General features: G+C 50.5%; 1 protein-coding gene across 1 annotated transcript; it reads right to left on the bottom strand.

The window, feature by feature from the left end:
* Positions 1–9,902: 9,902 nt before the first annotated feature.
* On the bottom strand, positions 9,903–12,781 carry LOC146272130 (protein ABHD8-like). Its single transcript, XM_084707690.1, is given in 6 exon segments — positions 9,903–10,106; positions 10,899–11,115; positions 11,618–11,721; positions 11,723–11,789; positions 11,935–12,553; positions 12,586–12,781. Coding segments are annotated over 6 exon segments (1,407 nt in total).
* Between the last annotated feature and the right edge of the window lie 1,757 nt (positions 12,782–14,538).

Raw genomic sequence — 14,538 nt, 5'->3', positions numbered from 1 at the left:
TCAGACAGACAGACAGACAGACAGACACTCAGACAGACAGACAGACACTCAGACAGACAGACAGATAGACACTCAGACAGACAGACACTCAGACAGACAGACAGACAGACACTCAGACAGACAGACAGACAGACAGACACTCAGACAGACAGACAGACAGACACTCAGACAGACAGACAGACACTCAGACAGACAGACAGACAGACAGACACTCAGACAGACAGACAGACACTCAGACAGACAGACAGACAGACAGACACTCAGACAGACAGACAGACACTCAGACAGACAGACAGACAGACAGACACTCAGACAGACAGACAGACACTCAGACAGACAGACAGACAGACAGACAGATAGACACTCAGACAGACAGACACTCAGACAGACAGACAGACAGACACTCAGACAGACAGACAGACACTCAGACAGACAGACAGACACTCAGACAGACAGACAGACAGACAGACAGACAGACACTCAGACAGACAGACAGACAGACAGACAGACACTCAGACAGACAGACAGACAGACACTCAGACAGACAGACAGACAGACACTCAGACAGACAGACAGACAGACAGACACTCAGACAGACAGACAGACAGACAGACACTCAGACAGACAGACAGACAGACAGACAGACACTCAGACAGACAAACAGACACTCAGACAGACAGACAGACAGACAGATAGACACTCAGACAGACAGACACTCAGACAGACAGACAGACAGACACTCAGACAGACAGACAGACACTCAGACAGACAGACAGACACTCAGACAGACAGACAGACAGACAGACACTCAGACAGACAGACAGACAGACACTCAAACAGACAGACAGACAGACAGACACTCAGACAGACAGACAGACACTCAGACAGACAGACAGACAGACAGACACTCAGACAGACAGACACTCAGACAGACACTCAGACAGACAGACAGACAGACACTCAGACAGACAGACAGACAGACAGACACTCAGACAGACAGACAGACACTCAGACAGACAGACAGACAGACAGACACTCAGACAGACAGACAGACAGACACTCAGACAGACAGACAGACAGACAGACAGACAGACACTCAGACAGACAGACAGACAGACACTCAGACAGACAGACAGACACTCAGACAGACAGACAGACAGACAGACACTCAGACAGACAGACACTCAGACAGACACTCAGACAGACAGACAGACACTCAGACAGACAGACAGACAGACAGACACTCAGACAGACAGACAGACACTCAGACAGACAGACAGACAGACAGACACTCAGACAGACAGACAGACACTCAGACAGACAGACAGACAGACAGACACTCAGACAGACACTCAGACAGACAGACAGACACTCAGACAGACAGACAGACAGACAGACAGACAGACACTCAGACAGACAGACAGACACTCAGACAGACAGACAGACAGACACTCAGACAGACAGACAGACAGACACTCAGACAGACAGACAGACAGACAGACACTCAGACAGACAGACAGACAGACACTCAGACAGACAGACAGACACTCAGACAGACAGACAGACAGACAGACAGACACTCAGACAGACAGACAGACACTCAGACAGACAGACAGACAGACAGACACTCAGACAGACAGACAGACAGACAGACACTCAGACAGACAGACAGACACTCAGACAGACAGACAGATAGACACTCAGACAGACAGACACTCAGACAGACAGACAGACAGACACTCAGACAGACAGACAGACAGACAGACACTCAGACAGACAGACAGACAGACACTCAGACAGACAGACAGACACTCAGACAGACAGACAGACAGACAGACACTCAGACAGACAGACAGACACTCAGACAGACAGACAGACAGACAGACACTCAGACAGACAGACAGACACTCAGACAGACAGACAGACAGACAGACACTCAGACAGACAGACAGACACTCAGACAGACAGACAGACAGACAGACAGACAGACACTCAGACAGACAGACAGACACTCAGACAGACAGACAGACAGACACTCAGACAGACAGACAGACACTCAGACAGACAGACAGACAGACAGATAGACACTCAGACAGACAGACACTCAGACAGACAGACAGACAGACACTCAGACAGACAGACAGACACTCAGACAGACAGACAGACAGACACTCAGACAGACAGACAGACACTCAGACAGACAGACAGACAGACAGACAGATAGACACTCAGACAGACAGACACTCAGACAGACAGACAGACAGACACTCAGACAGACAGACAGACAGACAGACAGACACTCAGACAGACAGACAGACAGACACTCAGACAGACAGACAGACAGACACTCAGACAGACAGACAGACAGACAGACACTCAGACAGACAGACAGACAGACAGACACTCAGACAGACAGACAGACAGACAGACAGACAGACACTCAGACAGACAAACAGACACTCAGACAGACAGACAGACAGACAGATAGACACTCAGACAGACAGACACTCAGACAGACAGACAGACAGACACTCAGACAGACAGACAGACACTCAGACAGACAGACAGACACTCAGACAGACAGACAGACAGACAGACAGACACTCAGACAGACAGACAGACAGACACTCAAACAGACAGACAGACAGACAGACAGACACTCAGACAGACAGACAGACACTCAGACAGACAGACAGACAGACAGACACTCAGACAGACAGACACTCAGACAGACACTCAGACAGACAGACAGACAGACACTCAGACAGACAGACAGACAGACAGACAGACACTCAGACAGACAGACAGACACTCAGACAGACAGACAGACAGACAGACACTCAGACAGACAGACAGACAGACACTCAGACAGACAGACAGACAGACAGACACTCAGACAGACAGACAGACAGACACTCAGACAGACAGACAGACACTCAGACAGACAGACAGACAGACAGACACTCAGACAGACAGACACTCAGACAGACACTCAGACAGACAGACAGACACTCAGACAGACAGACAGACAGACAGACACTCAGACAGACAGACAGACACTCAGACAGACAGACAGACAGACAGACAGACACTCAGACAGACAGACAGACACTCAGACAGACAGACAGACAGACAGACACTCAGACAGACACTCAGACAGACAGACAGACACTCAGACAGACAGACAGACAGACAGACAGACACTCAGACAGACATACAGACACTCAGACAGACAGACAGACAGACAGACAGACACTCAGACAGACAGACAGACAGACACTCAGACAGACAGACAGACAGACAGACACTCAGACAGACAGACAGACAGACACTCAGACAGACAGACAGACACTCAGACAGACAGACAGACAGACAGACACTCAGACAGACAGACAGACACTCAGACAGACAGACAGACAGACAGACACTCAGACAGACAGACAGACAGACAGACACTCAGACAGACAGACAGACACTCAGACAGACAGACAGATAGACACTCAGACAGACAGACACTCAGACAGACAGACAGACAGACACTCAGACAGACAGACAGACAGACAGACACTCAGACAGACAGACAGACAGACACTCAGACAGACAGACAGACACTCAGACAGACAGACAGACAGACAGACACTCAGACAGACAGACAGACACTCAGACAGACAGACAGACAGACAGACACTCAGACAGACAGACAGACACTCAGACAGACAGACAGACAGACAGACACTCAGACAGACAGACAGACACTCAGACAGACAGACAGACAGACAGACAGATAGACACTCAGACAGACAGACACTCAGACAGACAGACAGACAGACACTCAGACAGACAGACAGACACTCAGACAGACAGACAGACACTCAGACAGACAGACAGACACTCAGACAGACAGACAGACAGACAGACAGATAGACACTCAGACAGACAGACAGACAGACAGATAGACACTCAGACAGACAGACACTCAGACAGACACTCAGACAGACAGACAGACAGACAGACACTCAGACAGACAGACAGACAGACAGACACTCAGACAGACAGACAGACAGACACTCAGACAGACAGACAGACAGACAGACAGACAGACACTCAGACAGACAGACAGACAGACACTCAGACAGACAGACAGACAGACACTCAGACAGACAGACAGACAGACACTCAGACAGACAGACAGACAGACACTCAGACAGACAGACAGACAGACAGACAGACAGACACTCAGACAGACAAACAGACACTCAGACAGACAGACAGACAGACAGATAGACACTCAGACAGACAGACACTCAGACAGACAGACAGACAGACACTCAGACAGACAGACAGACACTCAGACAGACAGACAGACACTCAGACAGACAGACAGACACTCAGACAGACAGACAGACAGACACTCAAACAGACAGACAGACAGACAGACAGACAGACAGACAGACACTCAGACAGACAGACAGACACTCAGACAGACAGACAGACAGACAGACACTCAGACAGACAGACAGACAGACACTCAGACAGACAGACAGACAGACAGACAGACACTCAGACAGACAGACAGACACTCAGACAGACAGACAGACAGACACTCAGACAGACAGACAGACACTCAGACAGACAGACAGACAGACAGATAGACACTCAGACAGACAGACACTCAGACAGACAGACAGACACTCAGACAGACAGACAGACACTCAGACAGACAGACAGACAGACACTCAGACAGACAGACAGACACTCAGACAGACAGACAGACAGACAGACAGATAGACACTCAGACAGACAGACACTCAGACAGACAGACAGACAGACACTCAGACAGACAGACAGACACTCAGACAGACAGACAGACAGACAGACACTCAGACAGACAGACAGACAGACAGACAGACACTCAGACAGACAGACAGACAGACAGACACTCAGACAGACAGACAGACAGACACTCAGACAGACAGACAGACAGACAGACAGACACTCAGACAGACAGACAGACAGACACTCAGACAGACAGACAGACAGACACTCAGACAGACAGACAGACAGACAGACACTCAGACAGACAGACAGACAGACACTCAGACAGACAGACAGACAGACAGACACTCAGACAGACAGACAGACACTCAGACAGACAGACAGACAGACAGATAGACACTCAGACAGACAGACACTCAGACAGACAGACAGACAGACACTCAGACAGACAGACAGACACTCAGACAGACAGACAGACACTCAGACAGACAGACAGACAGACAGACACTCAGACAGACAGACAGACAGACACTCAGACAGACAGACAGACAGACAGACAGACACTCAGACAGACAGACAGACACTCAGACAGACAGACAGACAGACAGACAGACACTCAGACAGACAGACAGACAGACACTCAGACAGACAGACAGACAGACAGACAGACACTCAGACAGACAGACAGACACTCAGACAGACAGACAGACAGACAGACAGATAGACACTCAGACAGACAGACACTCAGACAGACAGACAGACAGATAGACACTCAGACAGACAGACACTCAGACAGACACTCAGACAGACAGACAGACAGACAGACAGACACTCAGACAGACAGACAGACAGACAGACACTCAGACAGACAGACACTCAGACAGACAGACAGACAGACAGACACTCAGACAGACAGACAGACAGACAGACAGACAGACACTCAGACAGACAGACAGACAGACACTCAGACAGACAGACAGACAGACAGACAGACACTCAGACAGACAGACAGACAGACAGACAGACAGACACTCAGACAGACAGACAGACAGACAGACAGACAGACAGACACTCAGACAGACAGACAGACAGACAGACAGACACTCAGACAGACAGACAGACAGACAGACACTCAGACAGACAGACAGACAGACACTCAGACAGACAGACAGACAGACAGACAGACACTCAGACAGACAGACAGACAGACACTCAGACAGACAGAAAGACAACCAGACAGACACTCAGACAGACAGACAGACAGACAGACAGTCACTCAGACAGACAGACAGACAGACAGACAGACAGACAGACAGACACTCAGACAGACAGACAGACAGACACTCAGACAGACAGACAGACAGACAGACAGACAGACACTCAGACAGACAGACAGACACTCAGACAGACAGACAGACAGACAGACAGATAGACACTCAGACAGACAGACACTCAGACAGACAGACAGACAGATAGACACTCAGACAGACAGACACTCAGACAGACACTCAGACAGACAGACAGACAGACAGACAGACAGACACTCAGACAGACAGACAGACAGACAGACACTCAGACAGACAGACACTCAGACAGACAGACACTCAGACAGACAGACAGACAGACAGACACTCAGACAGACAGACAGACAGACAGACAGACAGACACTCAGACAGACAGACAGACAGACACTCAGACAGACAGACAGACAGACAGACAGACACTCAGACAGACAGACAGACAGACAGACAGACAGACACTCAGACAGACAGACAGACAGACAGACAGACAGACACTCAGACAGACAGACAGACAGACAGACAGACACTCAGACAGACAGACAGACAGACAGACACTCAGACAGACAGACAGACAGACACTCAGACAGACAGACAGACAGACAGACAGACACTCAGACAGACAGACAGACAGACACTCAGACAGACAGAAAGACAACCAGACAGACACTCAGACAGACAGACAGACAGACAGTCACTCAGACAGACAGACAGACAGACAGACAGACACTCAGACAGACAGACAGACAGACACTCAGACAGACAGACAGACAGACAGACACTCAGACAGACAGACAGACAGACAGACACTCAGACAGACAGACAGACAGACACTCAGACAGACAGACAGACACTCAGACAGACAGACAGACAGACACTCAGACAGACAGACAGACAGACAGACAGACACTCAGACAGACAGACAGACAGACAGACAGACAGACAGACACTCAGACAGACAGACAGACAGACACTCAGACAGACAGACAGACAGACACTCAGACAGACAGACAGACAGACAGACAGACACTCAGACAGACAGACAGACAGACACTCAGACAGACAGACAGACAGACAGACACTCAGACAGACAGACAGACAGACACTCAGACAGACAGACAGACACTCAGACAGACAGACAGACAGACAGACAGACAGACAGACACTCAGACAGACAGACAGACAGACACTCAGACAGACAGACAGACAGACACTCAGACAGACAGACAGACAGACACTCAGACAGACAGACAGACAGACACTCAGACAGACAGACAGTCAGACAGACAGACAGACAGACACTCAGACAGACAGACAGACAGACAGACAGACAGACAGACACTCAGACAGACAGACAGACAGACAGACAGACAGACAGACACCTGCTCCATTCTGACTGTCCAAAGAGAAAACAAACCACAGGGTTCAAGAATCCAAACATCCGTTTTTTTTATTTCATGCCGGAAAAGACACATTCATACATGGAATAGAACCATTTGGATACATCGACTTGTGTACACCTACATTCAGACAGTGCACACGATAATGATTCCTCTAGATAAATGCAACCGTTACATCAACACACGTTTCAACCACAAATGGAAGTATGTTGCATCACTTGACACCGATGAGTTATGTGGAGGGTAAAGCTGCAGTCTTCACGGTAAGAGAAGCCTACGGTTATGTCATCGATTAACATTTACACTGTTATGCAAAGCGATGAGGAGGATTTGAACCTGTCACCTCGACTTGCGGTCTAATGCTTGACCCACTGACCTCAACATGCCGCCTTAGGGACCACTCACACTTCATGACACAACCGCCTTTCATTTGAGCAACTTTTAGACACTTTGGAATCGTTTTCTTTATATTTTGCTCCAACTCACTTTACCCATAACACTTTCATCCCTTTACATCAACTTTTCTCTTTCACTTCTGTTGAATTTGTTGGTTGTCCTATCACTCTGGTCTCAGTTTTGTTCAGATTGCATAATAATGTAGCACCGTTGACAAGACTTTATACGCACACGCCAACCCAACTGGCTCACTCACCGTTAACTGTCTCACGGAGACAAAGTGACATCCGCAGACAGGATTTCAACAGCAAGTATGTCAGATGGCTGAGCGGTTAGGGAATCTGGCTATTAATCAGATCATTGCAGGTTCGAGTCCCAGCCATGCCAAAATTACCTTGTGTCCTTGGGCAAGGCACTTCACCCTACTTGCCTCGGGGGGGAATGTCCCTGTACTGACTGTAAGTCACGCTGGATAAGAGCGTCTGTTAAATGTAAATATCTGCCAGCTCAGGGTCTGATGAGGGGAAAAGCTCAGGGTCTGATGAGGGGAAAAGCTCAGGGTCTGATGAGGGGAACTTTTGTTATTGTAGTTTAAGTGGCAGAGTAACTGCTCCACACTCACTTGGTTCAACGTGTCATGGCAGTCGTAGTCTTGCAGAAGCACAAAATGCGCGCATAGAGAAGGAAATAAACAACAATAAAAAGTAAAATAACAACACTGGATGACTTTAGATATCTCTGGAATTCTCTCTAATTTGTGGTGTTCTGAGAGTCTTGTTATCACATTCTCTTCTGGTAACAGTCTTTCCACCCGTCTGTGGTCAAACTAAGCCTCTGACATCTTAGAGTATGTTCCATGCAGGGACTAGACGCTAACAATGCCTATTGTATAAGTTTTGGCTTTAGTCAACATTATACTTTATTGTTCAAGCTGTATCTATAGATGACGCAATAATGTTAGTTTCAGAGGTGTTAGCTGTTAAAGCTATGGCTTTCACACAGTGAGATTCCGCTGTTGGGGCAGGGGAGAATGCTGCTCTGTGAAATGCTTGTATAAGTGTTGTGTTAAATGTTTGTATTATTACTATTTTCGTTACATTTTGTAGCTTAGTTTACAACTTATTGCATATGTTTTTGTTTAACATAATTTGCTTACTAACAACCACCACCAGTACCACTGGTCTGAGGGCGTCATTGGCGCAGCGTGTCACTTCCAGGTGTGTCACTTCCTGGCATGTCACTTCCTGGCGTGTCACTTCCTAGCGTGTCACTTCCTGGTGTGACACCCTGCTTTACAATGACAAGTCCACAGTATCATAGCAACAGTACTGTCATGGAACAAGCAACACAAACATTACAAAAGTTACTTCCTTGTGTTGTGAAGTTACAATATGCCCCCTGGTTCCTTCCACCTCACCCCTGTGTTTGTCTCTTGGAAGATAAAGCCGAGACAGGAAACAGGAGCATCGCTGAAACCACCAACAGCCATGTTATCTGCTGTCCAGAGAGACAGAGGTCTGGAGCCAGGAGGACACAGCTGCAACTCAGTCCTCCTGCCATGATAGTCCAGGCTCCTCATGACGGCTCACCAAACATGTTCTCAGTACTTGAGTGAATTACAAGATGGCCGCCGTCCATAGGGTCTGTGAGATTAATACAAACACCACAAGATGGAGGACACAGAAACAGACGCCAGCCAAAACAGAAACATCAACAAACATCTCTGTAGTCGCATCTGATTCCTCTTAACCCTTGTCTTCTATTTTCCTCTCACACTCCTCTTCCCTCCCCTCTGTCTCCTCCCCTCTGTCTCCTCCTCTCTGTCTCCTCCTCTCCCCTCCTCTTTTCCTCCATCCTCTCCTCCCTCCTGGGTCTCCTCTGTTCTCGGTGCCTCCCTCTCTCAGTCCAGGGTCTCATCCTGTCACCAGCCTCTCCGGACGTCCGAGCCTTCAGCCTGACAGCAAACCACCTGCCAAACACAGGCCCTCTGCGTGGCTCCTCCCACCATAAAACAAGCATCCTCATTGGTTGTTTATTTGTCCACCGGCTGCACAGCACCACCTCCGTTGCTGACAGCAACAGCGTTCTCAGGGTCGGTTTTGACTGCGTCCTTTTTGGACATGTCGGGCTCCCATAGGAAGAACTCGTGAAGGAGGGTGTTGACAGTGTCGGGGCATTCCATCATGACCATGTGACTGCCGTCCTCGATAACCTTCAGGAAGGAAAACAGGAGGATCTGGAGGAACAAGACAGATAGTGATCCACATATACTTACTACTTAATTAGACAGATACAATTTCAATCTACTGAATCATAATTGAATCATAATATAATAATAATATAATAAAAGCTCTCTCTTGGAAGTCGCTTTGGATAAAAGCATCTGCTAAATGAACACATGTAAATGTAAAATGTAAATAATAACCATTTGGTCAAACAGCTATACTGCTTAGAGGCTCTCCCTTTAGCTTGAGTTCCCATGTCAGGATGTAATGTGTTAATTTAACAGATGAGGAGAAGAGGAGGGTGTGTGACAGTGGGAGAGGGAGGACAAGGGGGGGGAGAACAGGAGCAGGGGAGGTGACAGGGAAGGAGACAGAGATAGCAGGATTCAGGTGACAGAGAGAGAGCAGGATTCAGGTGACAGAGAGAGCAGGACTCAGGTGACAGAGAGAGAGCAGGATTCAGGTGACAGAGAGAGCAGGACTCAGGTGACAGAGAGAGCAGGACTCAGGTGACAGAGAGAGAGCAGGATTCAGGTGACAGAGAGAGCAGGACTCAGGTGACAGAGAGAGCAGGACTCAGGTGACAGAGAGAGCAGGACTCAGGTGACAGAGAGAGCAGGACTCAGGTGACAGAGAGAGCAGGACTCAGGTGACAGAGAGAGAGCAGGATTCAGGTGACAGAGAGAGCAGGACTCAGGTGACAGAGAGAGCAGGACTCAGGTGACAGAGAGAGCAGGACTCAGGTGACAGAGAGAGCAGGACTCAGGTGACAGAGAGAGCAGGACTCAGGTGACAGCGTCTACCTCGGCCATGCGTTGGTCCTCATCGATGGGCACGAACTTGTCACACATGCCGTGCACCAGCAGTGTGGGCACGGTCAGCTCGGCGTGGTACACCTCATCCCCCTCCGGCCAGTACTGACCACTCATCATGGCACGCAGCACAAACGGAGACACGTTGAAGGCGTTGCCTTGCTTCAGCAGCTGCTTCTCCTTGGCTCCCTGGCGAGCAAACCCAGCCCTGGAGACACGAGGGGAGGGTGGGAGAGGACAGGAGAGGGGAGGACAGGAGAGGGGAGGACAGGAGAGGGGAGGGGGGAGAGGAGGGGAGGGGAGGGGAGGGGAGGGGAGGGGAGGGGAGGGGAGGGGAGGGGAGGGGAGGGGAGGGGAGGGGAGGGGAGGGGAGGGGAGGGGAGGGGAGGGGAGGGGAGGGGAGGGGAGGGGAGGGGAGGGGAGGGGAGGGGAAAGGAAATTAAAGGAAATTAAAGGAGAGGAGAGGAGAGGAGGGGAGGGGAGGGGAGAGATAAGGAGGAGAGAGGAGAGGAGAGAAGAGGGGTGAAAATCGAACACAATCCAAACTTTTTTTTTACGGACGAAAGTTTTGGAGGCAGTGTGTAAGTGCGATTGACATAACATGAGGTCATTTTTTAAAATTACGTGCGAACATTTCGGACAAGAATTTCTGACTCAGTGTGCAATGGCTTTAACTAAAACCTCCAGGGTCTCCCAGACTCAGGGCGTACCTGAGGAAGCTCCAGGCCAGGCAGGGGGAGAGGCAGTGCAGCACACAGGGAGGCAGCTGGAAGATGGAGCACAGGCTGGGCTCCAGTGCTGTGGGCCCCCCCCCCGTTAATCATCACCACCTTGTGCACCTGGTCAGGGTACTCATGAGCCAGGAAGGTGCAGAAGGACACCCTGGGGGAGGGGCGGGAGGGGAGAAGAGGGTAGGAGGTGTGAGAGGGGAGAGGCAGAGAGAGAGAGGAGATTCAAGATGGCAGCTATATAACAAAGGAATCAAATAAACACCTTCTCGTCTCATCAGAGCCCTCCTGTCACCTACCCGTATGAGTGTCCAATCAGGATGTTGCGCCTGCGAGCGTATCTCTTGAAGATGGCGCGCATGTCCTCCGCCAGCGCGTAGAATGAGTACGCCGCCGCCATCTCCGGGGCCACGCTGGCGCCGTGACCGGCAAGGTCTGGGGCGATGACCTCGTATCCAAGCCGAGAGAAGAACTCCAGCTGGCTGCCCCAGATGTCCAGGGACCCGCCCACGCCGTGAACAAAGAACAGCGCCACATCGGCGTGCGTGCCCTTGCAGCTGGAGATTACCCTCTCTGAGTCGATCAGCACCGTGCGCTTGGGCTTGCGCCGGCGCCGTCTTGGAGGGGGGGCCGGTTTTGAGTCACCGGGCAGCGCTGGGAGGGGTGGGGCGGGCCGGGGGTCTGGCGAGGAGGCCACCTCCCGGTAGTCTGCCAGTTCCACCTCCAGGGTGCTGCAGGGCTCCAGGTCTCCATCCTGACCCTGCAGGATCTCTGAGCGGAGAACGTCTCCCAGGTTCTCTATCACCAGCTGCCCGTTGCGGTACACTGTTATCTTACGCTTGCAGTGTACCTTGCTGCCACCAGGGGGAGCACTGGCAGCTGGCCCCCCTTCATCCTTCCTCCCCTCTTCCCTTTCTTCCTCCTCCTCCTCCTCCTCCTCCTCCTTCTCCTCCCCCCCAGCTGGTCCGTGGTGGGGAGCTGGCGTTCTGGCAGGATGTGTCTCACCCTCAGCACCCTGCCCGGTCTCACCTCCACAAAGTGGAAGCCGTCAGGGAAGGCGGGCTGGGAGGTGTCCAGGTGGAGGACCAGGCTGCCTGTCTTCCCTGTCAAGCAGCACAGGATCCCCTCTGTGATGCTGGTCAGCATGGCGTCCTTCTGGAGGGACACACAGAGATATACCTCAGAGTTAAAGAGACAGAGAGATACCCCTCAGAGTTAAAGAGACAGAGAGATACTCCTCAGAGTTTGAGAGACAAAGAGATACTCCTCAGAGTTAAAGAGACAGAGAGAGATGTTGTGCTGGAACGAGGATTCACTGAATAACAGGATCTCCTTGAAGCCTTTAAACCCAACTGTGCTGGAACTAACTCCCACACACCACATCACAGAAACACACTCTCTCGTGCTCTAACATTAACACATCTCTCTAGTCCCTTCTCTCTCGCAAACACACACAGAGACATACACATATACACAGTCAGTCCCTAACAATGAAGCTCACAGTAAAACACAGTTCAGAACTACAGCCGTACCGCTGAGCTCCTCACCTGAGAGATCACGTTCAGGACCAGAGGCGTTTCACAGACACGCTAAACAGCCCCAGGTCTCTGTCCCAGGTCTCTGTCCCAGCCCCAGGTCTCTGTTCCAGCCCCAGGTCTCTGTCCCAGCCCCAGGTCTCTGTCCCAGACCCAGGTCTCTGTCCCAGGTCTCTGTCCCAGGTCTCTGTCCCAGGTCTCTGTCCCAGGTCTCTGTCCCAGGTCCCAGCCCCAGGTCTCTGTCCCAGCCCCAGGTCTCTGTCCCAGCCCCAGGTCTCTGTCCCAGCCCCAGGTCTCTGTCCCAGGTCTCTGTCCCAGGTCTCTGTCCCAGCCCCAGGTCTCTGTCCCAGTGACAAGGGGGAGTTTCCTCTCCCACACTGCCCTCTACCAAACCTATAAGTACTCCTGGCTCTGTCTCCCAACATGGGCCACAGGCTTTATCAGAGGCGCTGTCAGCTGTACGACAGAGCTGGCACTGGGACACAGCGCTCCTTCTTCTGTGACAGGGACTGCCATGACACTGTGACTCTGTTGACAAGATGGATGCCAGCCAGGCGACTCCAGCAGGACTGAGACCGTGCTGTATGTTGCAGTTGAGATATTATTGTTGCACTATGGTAGAGATAGACTATTATTATTGTTGCTCTATGGTAGAGATGTTATTCTAGTGGCACGATGGTCGAGATGTTATTCTAGTGGCACTATGGTCGAGATTTTATTGTAGTGACACTATGGTCGAGATGTTATTGTAGTGGCACTATGGTCGAGATGTTATTATGGCTGCGCCGTTCCTGACTGTGACTGTAATATTGATTACAGATTTACTGCTGTATTGTCTATAAGCTGTGTTTGTGCTTTAGATAAAAGAGTCTGCTGTATGAAAAGAACGTTACTGTGTATCCTGTCATGGTGGATGTGATAAAGTATATCACTTCCTGCTTCGGTACAGAACAAATGCAAATACTCTATATCAGGAGCAGCCAGGACGGAAGACCTCGTGTCATCATGAACTGTGCCTGGAACACACACACACACGCGCACACACACATACACACACCATAACTCACATGTCACACATCCATCTCTCATCCCATCACCTTTAACTCCCTCCTCACTCTCTTCCTCCTTCTCCTCTTCCTCCTCACTCTCTTTCTCCTTCTCCTCTTCCTCCTCACTCTCTTCCTCCTCACTCTCTTCCTCCTTGTCCTCTTCCTCCTCACTCTCTTCCTCCTTCTCCTCTTCCTCCTCACTCTTTTCCTCCTCACTCTCTTCCTCCTCACTCTCTTCCTCCTTGTCCTCTTCCTCCTCACTCTCTTCCTCCTTCTCCTCTTCCTCCTCACTCTCTTCCTCCTTCTCCTCTTCCTCCTC

The sequence above is a fragment of the Hypomesus nipponensis genome, chromosome 10 (genome assembly GCF_054491055.1).
Source record: "Hypomesus nipponensis isolate SF chromosome 10, ASM5449105v1, whole genome shotgun sequence".
NCBI classification, from domain to species: domain Eukaryota; kingdom Metazoa; phylum Chordata; class Actinopteri; order Osmeriformes; family Osmeridae; genus Hypomesus; species Hypomesus nipponensis.
Note: the sequence above shows the minus strand (reverse complement) of the source record. Positions and strands in the feature narration are given on the sequence as shown.